The 22471-nt window shown below is 45.1% G+C and overlaps 1 protein-coding gene across 5 annotated transcripts in view; it reads right to left on the bottom strand.

Annotated features, from left to right (window-relative positions):
* Nucleotides 1-22471, bottom strand: part of TP63 (tumor protein p63) — a 154532-nt gene that overhangs the window by 18497 nt on the left and 113564 nt on the right. For 4 of the 5 annotated variants that reach the window (XM_069865342.1, XM_069865338.1, XM_069865340.1 and 1 more), the window contains 5 exons: nt 4542-4728; nt 2736-2851; nt 2021-2130; nt 1631-1767; nt 594-676 (listed from right to left, as the gene is read on the bottom strand). In XM_069865342.1, the coding sequence (XP_069721443.1) occupies nt 594-676; nt 1631-1767; nt 2021-2130; nt 2736-2851; nt 4542-4728 (633 nt within the window). The remainder of the gene's footprint in view (nt 1-593; nt 677-1630; nt 1768-2020; nt 2131-2735; nt 2852-4541; nt 4729-22471) is intronic. The other variant, XM_069865339.1, reaches the window with a different exon arrangement.

Genomic DNA, 22471 nt, shown 5'->3' with positions numbered 1-22471 from the left:
TTTCACATTCTATCATTACATTACAATAATAATATATAAGAAAATACTTATATATTATATATTACCATTGTAATATATACATTAACCCATATAATAAATTACAGGCTGAGCAGGGAAGTGATCGAGTCACCATGCCTAGAGGTATTTAAGAGATGGGTAGATGAGGTACTCGGAGATATGCTTTAGTAGTGGACAGGTGTGGTTGGACTCTGTCTCAATTCTATGATAAGTCACAGAAGCACCCATCTCTGTCAGCAAGACAACTCCCATTATCACTAAAGAAATCTCGAGTGCCATAGACCTGCAAATGACAGAGGAGGAAACCCAGTTAGGTTTCTAAAACAATGTTTCCTCCAGGGCAGGCAGATCCCTTGGGACATTATCATGCATTTTGCACAAGCCACTTTCAGTCAGCAGCTAATGTTATATTTTCATATTTTCTGTTTGGAATATGTCCGTAAGAAAAGATAGCTCTGAGTATTAAAAAAAATGTTTCAAATCCCATCCCCATCCTCAGTTCTCTCTGAGGTCTAGGTGAGCAGCTGACTTGTTTAACGGCACTGAGGGTAGATTTAAAGAGAGAGATAGCTCACCGGCAAGTATAAGAGCTCATCATCTGGGGAACGTCTTTTTTTGATAGATGTCATCTGTATGCCGTGAGTTCCTTGTCGAAAAGCTAGAAGAGAATCCCAAAATCATCCCATTAAAACAAAAGAATGAAAAGGGGGGAAAAAAAAGCTACAGAAGAGAGACAAAGCGCATGGCTAGCTCAAATATGCAGTGCTCTGAAAAGATCTGTGCCTTGCAGATGCTGTGTGGCTATACTACTTGGAGAACACACATCAGCTAAGAGTGCTGGCTACATGGCAAAACCCCAGCAAGCTGTACCTAGAACAAGCACTGGCTCTTTTCAGGAAAGACCGTGAGCTTTGATATTGTAGTGCTCTTGAGCTGTTGGGAGGTCAGTGATCCATGGAGGTGCGACAACAGACAGGGAGCAAGCAGAATTCACTGTAAAAATGAAGGCCCCTCTAGTGTGCCTCCTGTTAAAACCTGCTGCCTTGCTGTTCAGCCTAGTGCCATCAATGTGCTTATGTAGGAAACCAAGGCTGAGTTCCTATGTTTTGCATGTCTGATGAGTACGTTGCACTCCCTAGAGCATAGAGAGAGGCCATTTGCCAGAGCACCTCCATTGCACAGCAGGGTTTATGTGCAATCTTAATCTAGATTCTCTGTGGCTGGAAGACACGATACAGCAAGAGAAATTGGTGAGAAGGAGCAGAGAATGACAGCACAGTTCCTAATAAACAGTAAGGGTTCAAAAATTAGTTAGAGTCCCAACCACATACCTTGAGGGTGGCAAAAAACCCACCCTTCTCCAGGCACTGCTGGCAGGGACAATCTAACACAGGCAGCACTGCAAGGAAGCCCACAAACCCAGATTGTCAACTGTTGTTAACACCAGATCGTTTTTCAGGCTGATTCACCCTAGGAGAAGAGACATCTAATATCCTCCTGCCTCTAAGTCCATGCACAGCACCGCTCCATCTCTGTGGCTGAAGTGCTGGGGTCACATATGCACCTGATGACAGCACAGTCTGCAATCTACCCAGCTCTGCCAGCTACTTACGGCGCTTCGTACCATCACCATTCTTTGTGCTGTCGGAGACTTGCTGCTTGCGGATGCTGTCCTCATCTGCTTTGCGATCTCTGCCTGGGCAAGCACAAATGCGGGCTTCGAAACATCGGCGGCCCAAGACTTGCCCACTGGGAAGACAGGTGAAAAGAAATGTCAGCTGGTAGTTCAGATGTGGACCAGCAGCATCACACCAGACTATGCACAGACAGCCCCAAATCTACCATTTCCCGGTCAGGAAGTCCCAGGTTTTGGGCAACTCCCACCTTCAAAGATTTGAAAAATACCCCCTGACCCTAAGGATATGCAATATTGCCCTGAGAAGAAGGGGAGACAGAAGGTCACCTCTCAAGCAGAGGGCTGCACTCCTGATGCACAACTTACTCTCTGGTTTCCAGTGTCACAATGATGAGAATTGGGCGACGGTTCATCCCTCCCACGCAGCTACTGTTACACATGAAGTTGTACAAGACTGTTGTGAATTCTGTACCAACCTGGATGAGACAAAGGGGATGAGCAGAAGAGGTGGTGAATGGTAAGCTCTGCTTTTTCCAGGCTCTCCTCTCATACTCCTACAGCTGTGCTGCAATCAGACTAGCATGAAGGTTTACTTTAAAGAATTACAGAACTCCTGTTCTACAAGAAAGCTGCAGAGGGACTGTTTACAAAGGCTTGTAGTGATAGGATCAGGGGCAATGGCTATAAACTGGAGATGGGCAGATTTAGACTAGACATAAGGAGGAATTTCTTCACCATGAGAGTGGTGAGGCCCTGGAACAGGTTGCCCATGGAAGTTGTGGCTGCCCCATCCCTGGAGGTGTTCAAGGCCAGGTTGGATGGGCCTTGGGCAACCTGATCTAGTGGGAGGTGTCCCTACCCATGGCAAGGGGTTGGAACTGGATGATCTTTAAGGTCTCTTCCAACCTAAACCATTCTATGATTCAAGGGATGAAGAGGGTATTTAAAAACTCATTTCTGACAAAGAGGAAGAAGGAAGACATTTTGATGAGGATGGGGAAAACAAACATTCCTTTGACTAGGGTTACAACCGCCACATCTTTCTATGCCAGGATACCACCACCCTGAGCTCCCAACATACCTGGGGCGGCTCATAGGGGACCAGCACGCTCTGCCTTCCGGTGATAGGGTCTTCTACATACTGGGCATGGCTGTTCCCTTCCACCCTGATGAGGTGGCTGGGAGGTGCAATCTGCCCTGCAAGGGCAAGAAGGCAAAAGACAAGACACACTGTTCAGTGAAGCAAGCTCACGCTCAGGGCGGCAAGATCTTCCACCAAGGAAAACCCCTGCACCTGGACCCACAGGTCTATCAGAGCACATACACACCTCCCAGCCCTTTAAACATCCCTTCTCAAGGTTCCCCCTGCCAGTCTTCAAAGACAACGCAGAATTTCAAGCTGGACACCTGAACATTGGCTTCCCAAGACCCCAGAAAAAGCAAACCCAAACATCAACTGAATGGCAGCTCACAGCCAGATGTGAGCAGATATCTTGGAGTAAATAACTTCATGTGGGTTTCCACACTAGCTGAAAACCTTTCAATTTTCCCCTTAATGCATACACAAAGCAAATTCCTCCAAGTCTTTCCTTCTTCCCCCACATGAACTGCTAGCCCTCTTCTTTCTCTCCCTATCTTTATCCTAATGAGATAAAGGAGATTCAAGCAGCAGAAGAAATATGTATTTAATTAACGGTCAGCTTGAAAAATCATACTTGCTCACAGAAGCAGCAGAAGAGAATACGATCATCTTTGTTTCTAGGCCCCTTTCCAATAATATTTAAAAAGAGTTTTCCTTCCTACAAATTTGCTTCAGTATTTCTACACTATACAACTATGTTCTGAGGAAAGGTTTCCTCCAAAGAATAGGTTTTGTGTTTGAACTGTTAATTCGTTACTCAAAATAGAGCTCATTTCTACCAAAATAATTATTTCAGAACAAGAATTTATAGTTTTGGGGTTTTTTCCTCTCTTAAAACTCAATCATTGAACCAGGTATCAACTCTCAAAAAAATCCAATTCTGCCAGAAAAGCACTTTCTAACATGAAAAATATGTCAAAGAACTGTCCCAATCCACTCTGATTTTGTTTTCCCAAGTCCTTGCTTGTTTTTGGGCTTGTCTAGCTGGCCGCACTGTAACAAGCAACGGGACCCAGGCTCCTATGACATCCTGCTAACTGTCACCAACTGGTTTTTTTTACAGTAAGAGATAAGTAATGCCTGTAGAATAAAACAGATGATCACCTGAACTTAAAGAACTAAGACAAAACAAAGCCCAGCCCATGAGTTTGCAGAAAACCCCAGGATGTTTTAAAACAACTGCTACTTCACTAACATGGGGGAAAAGCAAGTTGAAGATTAAAACATTAATACTGAACAGATAGCATTTATTGTACAGGAAGGTTGCCTACAGTTGGTGCTGGCACTTAGTGTTATCTTGCTAGAGATAAACAGCCCCTCCGTCTTTGAGGTGTGGATTAAGGACTGGAGATGATATTGCATCCTGTTACTAGATCCCTGTCCCAGCAACGTGGAAGCTCATTCCTGAACACAAGAACAGCTGCTTCTCATTGCGAGAGCAAAAGCGGAGTGGGGAAAGGCTGCCAGAAGGGCACTGCCTGCCATGTGGACCTACGTCCACATCCAGCCTGGGCAGGCGTGAAGTTTATTTCAGTACTTTCCTCCCAAGGACATGCTTGCAGGGACAGCTAAAGTATAGTATGAAGCTTCCTGCTAAGCACGGGAAATACAAAGCTGCCCAAGATGCTGCAGGGAGGTCTGCTTCCAGCAGGTTTGCTGTGAAGCAGCTGCCAAATCCCTGCACTGGCTACTTATCAGTAAAGCAGCTATAGAGAGGGACTGCCAGGAAAGCACTGCCCTCCTTACCCTCGTTGAACTCCCGGCTCAGCTCGTGGTTTGGGCAGCGTTTGACCACTTCAGTGACATGTTCGGCCTTCTTGTAGACTGGCATGGCCCTGATGACAGCTCCCTGAGGCGGCGGGGTCATCACTTTGATCTGGATGGGACACGTCTTGGCAATCTGGCAGTACAGCTTTTTCAGTTCGGTGGAATACTGAACGGAAGAAAAGAGCAAGAGAGTGTCAGGATGTTCCAGCCTGAGGTGGAAGTTTGACAGAAGAATTGAGATGGATTTGCACAGGTAGCTGAATGCACCAGCTATTGCACATGGATAGCATTTGTTCACACAACAGCCATACCTCCAGATAAACTGCAAAAAAACCCCAGACCTTTATCTGTTGCAGAATAGCAGAAGAGAAATCTACATCTTAGTTTTCCCAAAGGCAAAAATCTTCAGATGGGGACCACTACTTTTACATAAAATAGTCTTTATTTCTCTTGGGCCCACACCTCCTTTTCCAAAGGACACACAGTAGCCACCTAAGAAAATGGATGGTATTCTTCTCACAAGACCCTATAATCCCTGAAACACTGGAAATCACGTGTGAAGTGTTTCATCCTGTTTCGTAAGAAGCTGTCCTACTTTTGCAGAGGGGTGTTCGTAAAACTGTGAACCTTGGAACTGAGCATTATTTGAAAACAAGACCCTGACTTTTTAGAGAGTTGTGGAAATTTGATGTTTCAGTCATCTTTTAAAAGCACCTCATACCTCTGCTGGTCATCATTACAGCAACCTCACCACTTCTAAACTCATTATGTCCATGAAGTAAAGGATAAAATAATAATAAAAGTAATAATTTCAGTAAATATCAAAGCTCAAGAGTTGAGCAGCCCAAAGACCAGGTCTGTGTTGGGATCCAGACCACAACACAGGAGGTAGCTCCAAAAGGGAGACTGTGACCCTCCTGAGGTGGGCAATGAACACCTGGAGTAGAACAAGATGATTTTATTTACCATGCTAGTATAGAATATATTAGATCCCCTCTTTTAAAACATTCCCCACTAAAGCAGTAATAGAGCAGTGAAGTGTGTTCATTTCTGGAAACCTTTATTCAGCAGAACACTGATAGATGGACTGAAGTAATTGGTTTCCATTCAAAAACTTTCACTGAAATAAGGTTGTGTGTTTAGCATGAATAATTACAAGGAAACTCTTAAATGGTTCAGTAATGTCTAACCTGAACCCATTTTTCTGGATATCTCTATAAAGGAGACTCTCCAATCTCCTCTGCTGCACAAGGTCTTCTAAAACACAGCAGTTTTTGTCAGTACCCCATCCCAGAGGCATTTAGTTTTCTGCTGGTGCTCAGACATTCGCGTGTACAGAGCTCCCCCGGTAACTCTAACCGCATAACCCACAGGAATTGCTGGCATTTCCCCACTTCCACCTCTTCGGCTCTTTCAGAGAAAGAAAAGTGAAAGCCCCAAGGTGATTGTTTTCTCAAAAAAGGTCTCTCGGATCTGTGGCTGATACAGCACCGGTCCCAACTGTTCAAACAGAGCACTGGCAGGTTCATACAGGTTGAGAGCACAACTTGGCCATCCACCCTGCCAGGATAGGAAGAGCTGGCACATGCATAGGTGGGTGGCAGGTGACGTGGCAACAGAAGGATTAGCTAGGCATATTCAGGAATTATTTGCATTTCAAAGCATACACATTGCTAACATAGGAAAAAATAAAGTTGGAAGAGAACCACCAGGGAGGAGAGGGGGATTAAAAATAAGCCAGCCAGTACCTTCCCTCCTTACTCAAAGGTACCCCACTATATGGTAGAGAAGATGCTGCAGGTATTGAAACGAAGGAGAAAAAAACAAACCACTTTAAAATGCAAAGGCCAAATTGTGCAATGTATTTTATGCGCCTGCAGGCTAGAGATTAAGCCCACAAAGGATTTACCCAGCCTGCGGAAATGGGGAACATGCCAAACAATTACAAAAAAAAAAGTTGCGAAACAGATCTAGATGGTGATTTGTATCATACATCTTTTTAACCTGAAATTTCTTATTGTTTTTTAATTAAAAAGCAATCCCTCACTGAAGGTAAGGGTGAGCTCACTAACTTGTCTTTTCATCTGAAGTGGCAGGAAAGAATCATTTCTATCTGAAAGAGGAGGAAAATTTAGAAAGCATTTTTTTGCTCAACACTTCAGTTTGCTAATAGCGTTATGAAAGTTTCAAGGGCAGAAAGCCTCAAAAAAAAAAAAAATCTCAAAAGCCAACTAATCTCTTGGATGCCTTAACATCATTGAAGTGTAAAGAAGTTGGGCACCCAAAAGCGGTGGGCTGAAATGAAAGCATAAACGTGGAAGTGCAATGGTGCAGGGAGGGTACAGCACACACCAGGAGCCAACGTGTCCAGTGCCTGTAGGCATTCAGAGAACTGGTAAAATGGAAGGAGATACACGCCCCTCAGTCACAGATCAAGAGTGTTGGTCTTGACTGCAATTTTATGCATAATAACTTTAAAGACAGAAAGGTAGGGTTACAAGGAGAGGAAAAAAAAAATAGCATGGCTTTCAGAAGGATAGGAGAGGTGCCCAACACCAGCATGAACATGGAGGCTCCGGGTCAAGAAGTGTGGCCCCTTTGCCAGCAAAGGAAGGTACCTGCTCTTCATTTACCCTTTGGTATCTCAGTTGTCAGACTTTGGCTACAACCATCAAGGAAGGCATCAGACCTGCAGCTTAAATTCACAGAAAGTATACAGCCAAGGGCTAAGGGTTATGATGAACAAGCCTGTCTAATGAAGAAATGTATGTATATGTGTCCTCAAAACACATTATTCTATGATGTGCTCCAGGCTCTGACAACACCTTGAACTTGACACATCAGAGGAGAGCAACCGTGAGCCCACCTCTGCTTGAGGACATGGTCAGGGCACCGGGAGGCTAGCAGCAGCACGCAGCAGAGGTAGGAGGGCTGCACCACCTTGATGTTACCCAATTGCAAGAGTCCAAGCCTCATGGGCTCTTCACAGGGGTCAGGGCCATGGCATATTGCCATGAATTCCCAACTACCTCCGGCATAGCCGCCTGCTAGTGCGCAATCACTGAGCAGCCCGCCATTTAACACTGGTGTAAATCTGTCCATGGGGTACCTGCTGTCAGACAGTAAGGGGCTCGTGTTTCCCACCCTGCCAACTTTGCTGCAAACATGGATAACCTGATGCCCAGCCATCTATTGGCATGAATTAACGCAAACAAGTAGGTCAGGATGACTTTGCACTGGATCGGTGATAATCGCTATATCCATGGAGCAAGACAGGATATTGTATATAGATTTCAAAGCAAATACACATCAGGAAAAAAACCCCACAAGGCAGGAGCTGTCTGTGTATTCAGAGAATGCCTGCAAGTAAGGATAACTCCTCTCAGCAGAGGTGACTCTCCCCAGCAGTCCCCAAACCGTCCCACATCACAGAAGTTCCCCTGCTCACCATTTTGCTGTAACTATCAGATGCTCACTGTATGAGGGGTAAGACCACAGGACCAACAATTCCCAGAAATCCAGAGCATCACTATTAATCAACACCCTTGTCTAGCATGGGAAAATTAATTTAATTAATCATAGAATAACCTGGTTGGAAGAGACCCACCAGATCATCGAGTCCAACCATTCCCATCAATCACTAAACCATGCCCCTCAGCACCTCGTCCACCCATCCCTTAAACCCCTCCAGGGAAGGTGACTCAACCCCCTCCCTGGGCAGCCTCTGCCACTGCCCAATGACCCTTTCCATGAAATATTTTTTCCTAATATTCAGCCTAAACCTCCCCTGGTGGAGCTTAAGGCCATCCCCTCTCATCCTGTCCCCTGTCACTGGGGAGAAGAGCCCAGCACCCTCCTCTCCACAACCTCCTTTCAGGTAGTTGGAGAGAGCAATGAGGTCTCCCCTCAGCCTCCTATTCTCCAGGCTAAACACCCCCAGCTCTCTCAGCCGCTAAGAGCAAAAATACCGAAAAAATGAGCTTGACACAATCGATAAACCTGTCCTTTAGCAAGATGACAGTAGGCACGATCTAGCAGCAGGAATAAAAGCTGCACCAACAGCCTTATGAGTGTGAACACCATTTCTACCAGACAGAGGGACCAGAAAGCTATTTAAAACAAAAGAGCAATGCCTGGCGACATGTTATCTGTTTCAGAAGGAAAGAGATTTGCCTCAGACTTTTCTTGAGGATTTGAGTGCTGCACGTCATGCCCAAATAAGCAGACTTTCAGAGATTGCAAAGAACAAGAGTGAATTTAGCTTTTTGCTTAATAATACGTTTTAAGAAGAAAGAAGGAAACATTCCAGTGCCTGCAACCCTGCCCTCCCCACCTGCCTGTGCAGACAGACTGTATTACCCACTCTTGGCACCCTGGCTGGTAATTCAGTATCACAATACACACACGCCAGCTACTATCAGGCTACACCTGTCTGATTTCTTAGCAAGCCCCTTCTCTGGAAAGTGTGTCAACAAAGGGTTTAAAGGAGGAAAACAAAACACTTTTTGCCTCTCAAATGAAGCATTTCTTCTAGAAAGGACAGAAGTCTCCTGGAAGTAAGTGCTGGCTGCAATACAACATGCAATGGCTTTTCACTAAGCATTCAATTCCTCTGCTAAACTCTGGTGTAGCAAAATCCCCCAAGTACTACTTTGGAAATCCACCTCCAATGTTGGTCTTAACCATCTGATGTAGTTAAGAGATTACAGCCCCTAAGTCTTCAAAATGAGCAGGGTTCAGTCAGCCTTGCAAATGCTGACATGTCAACTTGAAGGTGATCCTAGAGGCTGGTTTATGGCTTGACAGCTCCCTGAGCACCTCTCTCCTCAGATCAACAGGTCTTTCAAATCTTTTGCTAACTTCTTTAAAGTACTAACATTTTAGTTCAACTCAGCTAAACACTAGATTCATTTTATTTCATATTTTCAAAGCCATTGGCCAGCTGCGCTTTCTCTCCTATCAGACTAACTCCAAGAAGGGAAAAATAGAATAGGTTAGAAGAGTGGGAGAGCAACATTTACTTACACCAAGGAATTTGTAGATGAGAACACCGAGTTGCAAAGAAATAGAAAATCACCAGCATAAGGTTCGTTCATTTAAGAGAAGGCAGTCGGTGGAAAAAAAGGAAGTTACTAAGAATAAAAACATATTTATGGATGCATATGGATTTAAATGGTTTTGATTTGATTCACAAAAAAAACTGTTGGGGGGCATGGGGAGGGACACCAAATACATGCACATGCACACACATTCTTAGGAACTGACTTGTACCCAGAGGGTGCTCAGCAGTGAATCCCAAGAAGAGCTTTACCAGGAGTGCTGTAGACACAGACTTCTCCTGCCAGATTTAACCTTCATCAGCTCAGCACAACCTTAACCCCTACCTGACTAACCTAACCTAACCTTTACTAGCTGACTTGTTGCAGCTCCAGTTTAAAAGTTTTCTGTCTCACCAGGCTCCAGAGAAAAGCAGGCAGCTTACTGCTGGCTGACATTGCTTCAAGCTCGGCCAGGGGAGGTTCAGGCTGGACATCAGGAAAAAATTTTTCACGTAAAGTGTCATTGGGCACTGGAACAGGCTGCCCAGGGAGGGGGTTAAGTCACCTTCCCTGGAGGTGTTTAAGGGATGGGTGGATGAGGAGCTCGGGGACATGGTTTATTGATTGATGGGAATGGTTGGACTCGATGATCCAGTGGGTCCTTTCCAACCTAGTGATTCTATGATACCCAGACCAGACAGGCACGACAGGCGGGTCTGTTGATCATCAGCCCTGATGTACCTACAAATCCATGACACATTACGACAACCCCCAGCCTCCCGGCCCAGTGCACCAGTGAGATGAGTCTGTGAACATCCCCTGTGTGGAGGAGAAACCACCACCCTGCAGCAGCTTGGGGCGATGGGAACAGGAATGGATGCTGACACAGCCCTGCAATCGCTTTTTGCAGACATTTAACCGATTTCTCTGTCCCGTAGCAAAAGAAAGTCCAGAGAAGAGCAACAAAGCTGGTGAAGGGGCTGGAGAACAGGCCTTATGAGGAACGGCTGAGAGAGCTGGGGGTGTTTAGCCTGGAGAAGAGGAGGCTGAGGGGAGACCTCATTGCTCTCTCCAACTACCTGAAAGGAGGTTGTGGAGAGGAGGGTGCTGGGCTCTTCACCCAGGGGACAGGGGACAGGATGAGAGGGGATGGCCTCAAGGTCCACCAGGGGAGGTTTAGGCTGAACATTAGGAAAAAGTCTTTCACAGAAAGGGTCATTGGCCACTGGCAGAGGCTGCCCAGGGAGGTGGTTGATTCACCTTCCCTGGAGGGGTTTAAGGGACGGGTGGACGAAGTGCTGAGGGACATGGTTTAGTGTTTGATGGGAATGGTTGGACTCGATGATCCGGTGAGTCTCTTCCAACCTGGTTATTCTATGATTCTATGAAAAAACACGTCAACCCCTTTCCCCCCCCTTCCCCTCGCGCTCCTCCGCTCCCTCCCCATCCCTGCCTCCTCGCCAGTGCCGATGAGCTCTTCAAAAATCCTCCCTCCGAGCGCTTTTCCCCGGGAGCCGCAGCCAAGGGCCGCCTGTTGCCACCTGTCAGTCGCGGGGATTAATTACCTGCGCCGGGCTGGGAGCGGCACATTCCTCCCCGGCCTCACCCCTCCGAGATGTTGACATCGGGCGGGTGGGCACGGAGGGGACAGCGGGGGGGGGGGGGGACACACGATGCGACCCGCGGGGACGGGCAGCGCCGGGGGGAACAGCGTCCCCCCCCCACCCCCAACAAGAGCCGCACCTCGGAAATCTTAGTGGAAAAAAAAAAAGAGAGATAGAGATGTGTGTGCGTCGACCTGCTTAGGTAAACGGGGAAGAGGAGGGGTAGCAGGGAGGAGGGTGGAGAAACGTAGCCTGAGGGCGAGGATTCAGGACGGAGCCTCGTGCCGGGTCCCCCGCGGGGCTCAGCCCCCCGGCCACCCTGGGAAGGGCCCTCAGCCCAGCGCCAAGGGAGAGAAAAAGCAGTTTTCTCCCTGTCCGGCAGATGCCGAGCACAGACACCTACTCGCCTGGGCAGAGCGAGCCGGCTCCGAGTTCCCTACTCACCATTCTGGGCCCCTCACCACAAGAAGGATGTTGAGGCTCTGGAGCGAGTCCAGAGAAGAGCAACAAAGCTGGTGAAGGGGCTGCAGAACAGGCCTTATGAGGAGCGGCTGAGAGAGCTGGGGGTGTTTAGCCTGGAGAAGAGGAGGCTGAGGGGAGACCTTATTGCTCTCTACAACTGCCTGAAAGGAGGTTGTGGAGAGGAGGGAGCTGGGCTCTTCTCCCAAGTGACAGGGGACAGGACGAGAGGGAATGGCCTCAAGCTCCACCAGGGGAGCTGGTGTGACGAGGTGCTGAGGGCCATGGTTTAATGTTTGATAGGAATGGTTGGACTCGATGATCCGGTGGGTCTCTTCCAACCTGGTTATTCTATTCTATTCTATGAAGATTGCTCCCAGCTCCTCCGCGCCCCCTGCAAATACCCATTGCCAGTCACGCTGGAGGAGAACCCACAAAATCCCTTAAAACACTGAATTTGAACCGTATACGCGGTTCTCCCACCTCTAGGAAGGTTCTCCCACCTTCAGGAGAATTCTCCCATCTCCCAAAGAGATCGTTCATTCCTGCAACAATCCTCCAGCACATCTCTTGAGGCTCTCCAGAGATTTTAATCCAAACCTACCTCAGATCAGGATATATTATCTGCTCTAGGAATGCTCCTATCTCACCTTGCCACGAAAGCCACAATGATCATAGAATCATAGAATAACCAGGTTGGAAGAGACCCATCGGATCATCGAGTCCAACCATTCCTATCAAAACAGAAATAACAGAATATAATAACAGAAATAACACTGATGTTTTCCCATCCTGCTTTTGTACTCTGAAACAGTTGTATATTTGAAAACGTTACTTTCGAGGGCTTTTACATTTCAGTTTCATATCTACAGACTTATTTAATTACTAAATAAAGGCCTTTTGATGCTTAGCTTGAAAACACTTCTAGAAAACAAACAATAAATAATTAACTGAAAAGTATTCTGTTTCAAGAGAAAAAAGACCTGATGGAAAACTTCAGAGGCAAGCTGGAATTATTATATGCACTTTCTTTAAACAAAGTGATGGCCGTAAAGGAAGGCTTTACTATTTGATTTCATTAGCCAAGTTCCCTTCCTTTGCTCATTTATTTTATTTCTTAAATATTTCTGAAATTAATTTCTTTAAAAACCAACACCATTAAGAATCCTGCAGTCAAATGACATGCCTCATATACCCAGCTCTTACTGTATATCATAACCAGTTTCTCTGACAGTTTCTAAACTGCAACTTTAGCAGTACCAAATATGTTTCAGGTGCTAACAATGTCTAGTAATTTGCATTTCTAATACACTACTTCTACTTTGCACAGGAAATTTTGCAAGCAAGGTGAAGGTATGAAACGTGATTGAATGTGCTGAAAGTCAAAGCTGAACCAGTAGCAAGAAACATCTTCCTCTGTGGATCGCAGTTAACTGCCCACCACAGCAGCATTCCACATTATAAAACAACATAGGAATTTTCACTGAACGAAGTAGCTTCCACAGGCAGCATTTATTTTATATTGTTACCCAAAATCTGAGGTACGTTCTCAGATACCTTCTTGCAGAGAATTATCCTGACAATAGTATGGTTCCCTGTGACCCAGTGTAACTGGCCAAAGCACCTTTGCAAACATACCAGGCTCCCAACACTGCTACGATTCCCATAAAATCAGAGCGTCTCCCACCTGGTGGCTCAGCACATCCCTGTAATGTTATCTTCATGGGCTCTGCCAATTAACTGACATCAACCTGTCCAATTCACAGGCTATCAATAAAACACTGTGTGGTATCTCCTTCCTTGAAAGTTTTTTCTTTAGGACAATTTTGCAAATAAAGCCTCCAGGTTCATGTTCAGGTTTCTGTTTGGGTTTGTTTTTTTTGTGTGTGTGACTTTTTATCCTGTTCAGCTCTCGACCTCTCAAGCTGATATCTAGGTCTTTGAACGATATCTGTATGCACAAATACACAACAATATAAGCAGCCCATTTGACCACCAAAGATGATAAAATGCCAAGAAACATACACTGTAAGAAGTCTACTCTTGTCCTACCCAAACTCACCCAAAGACTATGAAGTGTTAAAATTTGGCAGAATAGCGAGAAGTGAACCAAATCTAAGTTAAAACTAGTTAAAAGTGGATTTGAAAACATACACTTCAATTATGGAATATTGATTACTGAGCCAATAAAATTCAACAGCAATATTTTTTAGTTATTACAGTGAATGCAGAAGTTCCATGATAAACTCCATTGCATTTCTTCACTCCTTTTACAGCTCCACTATTCTTACTATCCTCAAAGACATTCAGCTGATTCTCATCCTCCTAGCAGGAGGGGAACCCACTGTAAGTGAAGTGCTGCGCTGACTTTACAAGCATTTGCATTTCCAATATATAATACACACACACCTGCTCACTGGTAATGCAAGTGAGTGTACGGTACATACATGACACTAATCTGACTAGTATGACACCAGCTAGACATTGTGACAGCAATAGTCCCTCCAGACAATTCTAATTATTACACCAGAACGTATCTACCAATGATGCAGGTAAAAGCCTCCAAGTCTAGATTTAGCAAAAAATCCTTCAGCATATGCTTAACCATTGGCACCGTTAACCACCTCCCGTTTAAGTCAGTGTGACTCTATAAGGGCATTTGTGATGGCAAATCTGGACTTAAAGGTCTGATTAAATTTTTATTTCAAAGGAAATTAAACTTTCTTGTAAACGACTCTGGAAATGAACTAGAAAGAATATATTCAGGCTCCCAACAGCAAACCCACCCCACCACATACTGCTCCTGACTCACGTGCCTCAGCCTCAAGTACTGAACACCAGAACCCGTTCTGCTTATGGATTGCTTGCAGTAATGAAACAGTTGGCCATTTCAAACCTTTTCCTAGCTTGGTGGGGGGGATTAAACCTTCTTGTAATCAACTGTCTCAGGTTCAACCAAAGAGGAAGGCTGCTGTTTGTTTTCTGTTAGTCTCCTAGATCTCACTTATTTCAAGTCTGCACGTTCCAGCATGCTCCATCCTACCAGCCAAACTCCAAGAACACTAACCAGCAGCCAGAGGAAACATTGTCTGGAGTAATCAGACGCCAACTTTTAGTGCACCTCCTAGTCACGTTTTGTCCCATGATGGAAGTCAAATGGTGACTCCCTCCATAAGGAGGGAAGAAACACAGCAGTACACAGAGGTTGTCGCTACTGATTGTTTCTGTGCATGCTCAATTAAGATAAATAAATGGCAAAACAAAAATCCTAAAGCTCTCCAAACCAAGCCTACTTCCATCAAATCTAGCCTGGTTTCATCAGCATGAGTCAGCTGTGTCTCAGACAAGCAGGCCAAGCCTTGCAACTCTATAGAGTAGACATAGACCTCAGGTCCACCACAATTTGGCACACGGTCAGAGGTTTGGATAGGTCTACACCAGCTGAAGACGAAGGGGAGGAAGCAAGGCACAAGGAAATGCCAGATGTAAGATCTAACTCCAAAACTCTTACTTCCCTCATCTGCAAATAAGGGGATTTCACGAGTATCTCAGAGGAAAGTAAATGAGCCTTTAGTACAGTATCTATTACAGCAGAGGGAAGCCAAGCTGGACAAGAGAGCATGTTAGAAAAACCAACCACCCACAACAAAACAACACAATGAAGTTTTTCTGGCAACCTAGTCTTTTCAGTCAGCAGCATCCCAAGCCTGCAATTTAGGGGCGGAGTCAGACCTAGAGGTATCAGGCAGTCAGCCACAGAAGGTACCAGCAATTCAACAACCTGGAAAGCAGGACACTTTGCTAGATGGTGACACATTTCCACCCAAATTCTGGCTCACGTCAAAGGGCTGACATACTTGCAAAATGCTACAGGGTCAGCATGTTTCAAGGGTAAGAGTATGTGTGTCAAACATAGGCCAGTCTTCCTAGTTAGGTCACTTGATGGGCTCACAGGAGATGCAAGCTGGTCAGTTTGCACACTCACTCCGTTAGGTGGCTACAGAATTCTACTACAAAATTCTGGAGAGAATTTTCTCTCCAGAAGATTCGAGTGATTGAAAGCTAAAACCAGGTTTAATGTCTTCTGACCTCTCATATTTAACACCTTTGCCAGGTAAGTTTTCTTTCCTGTTCACTCTCTTGACTTAGGGTTTAGAATCAATGAACTCTATTTAAAAGGACAAATATGCCCTATGAAGTTCATTGAGATGTTTTCTATTTTTTCTTTGCCTTCCTAAAGTGCTACTGGAGACACAGTTGGATTTCTATACCCATTAAGCCTTGTGCACATGGCCATAAGATAGTTCTCTTTTGTTCTCTCGCAACTCACATGGAGGATCAGCTTCCCTGCTTGTTCCAGACAGCCCAGCAACAACCCTCCTGGGGGTGAGCGCATTGCTGGCACAAACTTTCAGACATCTCCAGATAGTGTACCTCAATGCAAGCAAGAGATGCCAGATTTATTTCAAAGGGTGCAGCTTTCAGCAACATTCATCCAAAGGGAAAGCTAGCAGGTCAGCTGAACACGCCTCAGATGATGAAACACACTTCTTCAGGTCCTGAATTTATGCACGTGACAGCTAAGGACTCTCCCACAGTAGCCTCCGTAGCTCTTTTCCTTATCCAAAGCTTCCATCCAAAGACAGAGCCAGTGTGAGAGCTCTGGGACATCACAGCCTGGTCCAGCTTAGAAAATGCTAATATAGGAGACCACTCCCTGTGAAATAAGGGATCTATTACCTCTATTAAAATCTACAACCAAAACACATTAGGTCTTTCCTGAGCAGGGAGCAAGACACACTGCCTCTACAACAGAGTTTGAGATTTTGATGACTGTGTGGGTGCTTTCTTGGTTGGGCGCATGCCTACTTCAATGTCACGTTGCAACCAAATGCAGGACTGGTCCCTGGCTGTCCCTTGAGTCGGGAACCACACACTGCACCCCACAGAGAAGGGCTGGTAGCTAACTGGGAGGTCAAGGGTCTCAGCTGTTAACTTAAATTGTCTCATAAAATAAGGGGCTACCAACCAAGTCAGTCAATGAGCTCTCTTCTGTATTTGCACTCTCAACAAAGACTGAACGGCTCTGATGGAAAAAAGGCTACCTCATCTCTCTACTACTTACCTCCCCCTTCTTTATTGCACCTGAGGAAAAGTACAGATACCTCTCCACTTCATTCCTCTAAAAAGTTTTAATCGTACCTATGGGAGGCAATGGCAGCAAAGAAGAAAATATTAAATCTGACAGACTCTCAAAGCAGTAGTGCCAGTGAAATGCATCATTATGGTGAGCAATTTTCCTGTTTACTTCATAGGTTCTGAGCTCTCCCCCCTTCCTCCCCACCTAAGATGTGGGCAGAACCCATCAAGGTAAAGCTTTAGAAGCAAGCAGCAGGGTCCCAAATTTCTACATAAATGCTACAGGCCAAAGAGCAAAGGCAAGTTCTAACTGAGCCCTTGACAGTAATCAAGCAGTGCGGCGCCTCTGGTCTTGTCTTGTGCATACCTTGCAAGTAGCATCATGTCTTCCTGCTGAGATTTCACTGGCAGCGCACACAAGCACCTTGTTCCTTGGCTTCTATCTCAGAAAAAGAAAGTCCTGAACACACACACACACACACCTTTCTGCTCCAAGGAAGACTATTTCCCTCTAAATCTTCAGCTTACTGTGGGTAGCTCTTTCAGAACAGATTTATGAATTTGCAAGAAATCTTTTGTTCATGTGCAGAAAGGTTAGCATGAATCCCTTGCCAAAAGGGCATTGACTTTTCTCTATTAACATCCAGGAAACTTTCCTGAGTCAGATCTCATTACATTTCAAACAGAGTGCAGGTACCAGCAAGTCTCTTCCATGATAACAACCAGGGCCTGTCCCATTTCCTGATCACATTACGCTCAATTTCCAGAATTACATCTATGCAAATATTGTTCTCCTGCTTGCAGTGCATTTCATTGATAATTAAAGTGAAAAGACAGCAAAGCTTTTCTGGCCAGGACGGTGAGCAAGGCAAAAAACTAACATAGACACCTAGCAGGGACAAATTTTCTTCCTACATATGAAGACCATCTGATAAGGGTCCTCTCCTTCTAGAGGACAGGGAATCCCAACTGAACCAAACCATTTCTACAAGTGTAATTCTGTTTTCTGGATTTGCACACCCAATGAGGCCATACTCTAGTTCTGAGTCACAGCTAAAACACAAGGATTAGGAAAGACAGAAATCACACCTAATTGAACAAGTCATAGTTTTACTGGGAACATAAAGATTTAGTAACTCAGCTAGATCAATAAAGCATAACAGCAGCTCCAGCCTGCTGTAAATGAATGGTGACTAAGTCAAATCTTTAAAATTTTTATTCATACTATTAAGCTTTCAGATGATTGGCAAGAAAGTCAGACAAGAACACAGGGACTAGCTTTTACCAGCATTTGCAAGGTTCTAGGACCTGTATTTTACAAAGATCCTCCTCTCTCCCAGCCTTCTCATTCCATCTTCAATGACCTAGCTAAGCACAGTCCTTGAGTCAACAGATGTGGTTTCTCCTGAGCCTACTTTCAAAGTCAAAACATGATTCAGCAAGGTATTTAAGCAGATGCTTACTTTAAGGATGGGAGCAGCCTTGCTGAATCCAGCAGAATCCAATAGATTTCACAGGGAATATTCACGTGCTAGACATTGTGCACTCACTCAAGTGCCTTACTGAACTGGGACTTTGATTTTCCTACATAACATGGGTCTTGACAAACTGTTTCCCACAGTGAGAAATGTAGCAGTGTTGCTACTGCAGCCATCAGACCATCAAGATGTCTCAAGATCTTGAGCTCAGCAACCTCACCCCCAGGCAGCTAGTGAGGTCAATGCTGTGTCATCTTCTCCGCTAAGAAGAGCGACAAGCCTGTTCCAGGCTTGGGGTATTCCTCCACTTTTTCTCATGAAGCTATTCAACTGCAGTGGCTAAGGAAAGACAGCCGTTATGCACAGCAACATTTAAAAAGGGAGGAGGTTTTCCAATGAGTTTGAGGTGTTACCAGCAGTCCTTCCTATCCCTCTTATAGAAATGAAACTCTCGAGTTCTGCATCTCCTACCCTCCAAGAGAAAAATGGAAAAGCTGTATCCCTGTTGAATGGGATGCCATGCATGCCAAAGAAAGAATGGAAGGTTTGAACACAGCACAGTCCACATATATTTTAGTCAATTCTTAGGTTGTTTTATAATTTCAGCAAGAATGCACAAGTGTGTAAAGCAATCTTGCATAGATCTAGATGCACTTTACAGGCAAATCTGCAAGCCTGCTAGGTAAACTCATCATTAATAATTGCCCAAATGCTCCATGACGTAGTTACAGACCTAGAAATTATTTGAAACAGATTACAGCAAGTCTCTCAATATCTACCAATTGATTTATATACTTAGTAACTGAAAGATAATCACGTCGTCTGCATGACCTAACTGGAAACATAACAGGTATGAATGTGGGTTTAGATGTGAATCCTTATGAGTACAATCTAAAGATGTCTTTCCAAGAAAAACACCAAACAGCTCCTTATCCCTGCAGACCTCACTACCTCTGCAATGCTCTGCTTGCAGACTGCAAGTTGTGAAGACCCCAAGCCATGAATACTTTCTGAGAAGACCTGATCAAAGCAAGGCTCCTTTCCCAAACAAAAAGCCGTCTTTGTTACTGGATAACAATGAGAACAAGAACATCTACCTGGGAAACAATTTTAAAGTCAGATTTCCCAACCAACCCCACCCTATTAGTAAGTAATGCCATGTTTTCCTGTGATTGTGGAATCCCAGCAGATTTTTCACCAGTTTCAATTTTGTGATTTCCTCTACCTTCCCAACAACAAAAAAACCAAACAAACCCTCCTTAAAATCTTCTGTGAATTGAAGGTAACTAAAGGCAAGCCCCTTCCTCCCTAAACAGAAATAAAACAAAATGGTGGAAAGCAAGACAAGTGTTGCACCATCTGAAGAAGTTATTGGCTCATACTGTCTGGCACTCCTGTTTTCCTTACAGCTCATACATGATGCATCAGAGAAAGGTACAAAGCCTTCATAGACAGAACATGCTGTTGCCCTGCATGATGCTGTGCTGAAGAATTCCTGCTCTTGCAGAAGGCAAGTTGTCCTGAAATAGCTACTATAAATCTCATGATCTTGCACTGCTGCAAGTGCTGTCAAGAGCCTCATTTAAAAACAGCCCCTTAGTGACTCTGAATTTAGTGCTATCCAAACAAGAAAGGGGGAAGAGGGTTGGGGGAAGAGGGTTGGGGGAAGAGGGTTGGGGGAAGAGGGTTGGGGGAAGAGGGTTGGGGGAAGAGGGTTGGGGGAAGAGGGTTGGGGGAAGAGGGTTGGGGGAAGAGGGTTGGGGCCAACACTGGCAAGCTATTTTCAAGTATAGTCAGTAAAGACAATCAAGTGGCACCAAAGAAAGCAACGTCTTCGAATCTGCAGAATCCAACTGCTCCTCCAGAATTTTATCAGCCACCATTATGTAGAGGAAGACATCATTAAACTATCAGCGTAACCCAAAAGACTCTTTACACCTACTACCTTCACAACAGACCAACAGAAGAGAGTCCACAGGGAACAAGTATTTAGCTCTCTGGTTGCAGACAGCAAAGTGCCAGAATGCAAATAAACCTCCTAAACAGGATCAGAAATATGAAAACGCACAGCAATTATGCTCCTATACCACTGCTATGTTAGGCAGTTGGATCATCATCATGTAAGGCAGCTGGCCAGGCTGCAATGCACAAAGCACTGGATGAAAAGAAACAAGCCCAGTTTTACGAAGCACGGAGACAACAGATAAAATCAATACAGAGGGAGACCCTTGGAAAGAAGCAAGCTGATGAGGGAAGAGAAACCCTAGTAATAGCACACCAGCTACCTGACCCTGGAGGACAGCAAATGATAGAGGCCCAGCTAGGCTGTAACTGTTGCCACATATTTCTTATTTAAATGCAATTTGTTTAATCTCAAGTCGGATTCAACCATCAAAGGCTCTGTTCTGTAGCACACTGACAGTTTACTCTAAATCTCTGCACCTTTAATCCTTTAATTAGCCAAGAAAAATGTGATCTCAACTCTTCCACCAGCCTAAGCTAATTTTCTGCATGGAGCTTCCAACTCCTGTAGGTTACAGGTTTTATCTGCTCATGTAGCCAAGGGGAAAAAACAAAATAAAACCACGACTACCCCCTTCCCACACAGGCTGATATATGCCTCTCCATGTGCTGCCTCTCCAAAAAGCAAGATCCTTGAAAAGTCCTTGCAAAGGCAAGGGAGACCCATATTCACATTGCGCTAGGGGGCTGGGAGGAATAATTACATCACACAGCTCAGGGAAAGACCCAGCAGAGGTTTCAATGTTTGATACAAGAGTGGCTGGAGGAATCTGGGGACGAGACAATGTTTGCCTAGGAGAGGGATAGAATCAGAAAGCTAAGCCAATGTTTGAATAAAAGTGTCATTCCCACCACATAGCTTTGACCATCTTCTTCAGTGATTTTGGGATGAGAGCTCTGAAGCAAACAAACAAAACCCTGAATAGCCAACCATTTTCTTTCTCCAACATTCTCCAAAGGATTTCTCCACAGATGAGCTCTGCTATCGCTCAAGGGTATCATGCAACACAGTTCTTTAGTCAAAAAAAGAAGATTGCATGAGTCACCTGTGCATCAGGACAGAGATTCATTTAGACAATCTGATTTATATGTCAGACTTCTCATGCAGTTCAGCACAGCATACTCAATGAAGGACACTAGGGCCACCTAAAGCCCTCATCTGAAGCCCTAAAAGCATGGGGAGTGAGGCACAATCTGTACCTGAATACAGCCCTGACTGCCTCTCTAGGTCAGGGTGGTCCTTGCAGGGCAAGGCAGAAGTAACCAGTTCTGTTGCCTGCTTAAGGCCTGCCTAAGGTGTGCCCCGGGTGCAGCTGCAGGGACTGCTGGCTTGCTACCTGCTAACCCAACCTGTGACACACAGAAGAAAGGAGTTCAGGCTCGGCCAAGCCATTTCTGTGCACAGGCCCTAGACAGTTGTGCTCAAGTTGCAACGTGCCAGAGCTAATGAACCTGACCCATTGCCGTGGCATCACACAGAGACAGCAGTTCTCTTTCTAGGCACAGCCTGACAAGTTCACACAGCGCGGCATGGAGCCTAAGGCTATCCCTACCATGGATGTCCACCTGCTGAGCAAGGACAAGCTGTAGGATGTCCTCCTGGTAGCCAGTCAGGTAACACAGGTGAACAGCAGCATTGAGACTCACCAGGGACTTGACAAATGCATGCAACACACAAGTAAGAGTAACCTCCTCATCACTATGATGATCAAATGCACAATGGATGAAGCCTGTCTACATCAAAGGCAGAGGACAGGCATTTCTGCATCTTGCAGTTCCTTAATTTGCTTGTGCTTTGGGGCCTTGAAGAATATTAGCACATGACCAGGGCTGACTTGCTTAAGCAAGCACTTTGGACTATACAGGATTCGGTGCAAGGTAAGGGTTAACAAAAACAAATAAAACGTAGCTTGCTGGTTTTAAGCACCGGCAAAATACTGCCCAGGTAGTATTACAACCCCATCCACATAGAACAGAGCACTCGGACTGCGTGCCCCTCTCATCTAGTAGCATCGTGTTCACATTCTCTACTTTACTCAACCATATAATGTTCCCCAGCAAGGAATACAGCCCATAAGACAAGGAAAGAGACCTCAACAACAGTTGCTACACACTCTACCGAAGACAGATCCCAGTCACATGCAGTCTGCACATTCAAAGTCACGTTA

The sequence above is a fragment of the Phaenicophaeus curvirostris genome, chromosome 10, assembly GCF_032191515.1.
Source record: "Phaenicophaeus curvirostris isolate KB17595 chromosome 10, BPBGC_Pcur_1.0, whole genome shotgun sequence".
Classification (NCBI taxonomy): Eukaryota; Metazoa; Chordata; class Aves; order Cuculiformes; family Cuculidae; genus Phaenicophaeus; species Phaenicophaeus curvirostris.
Note: the sequence above shows the minus strand (reverse complement) of the source record. Positions and strands in the feature narration are given on the sequence as shown.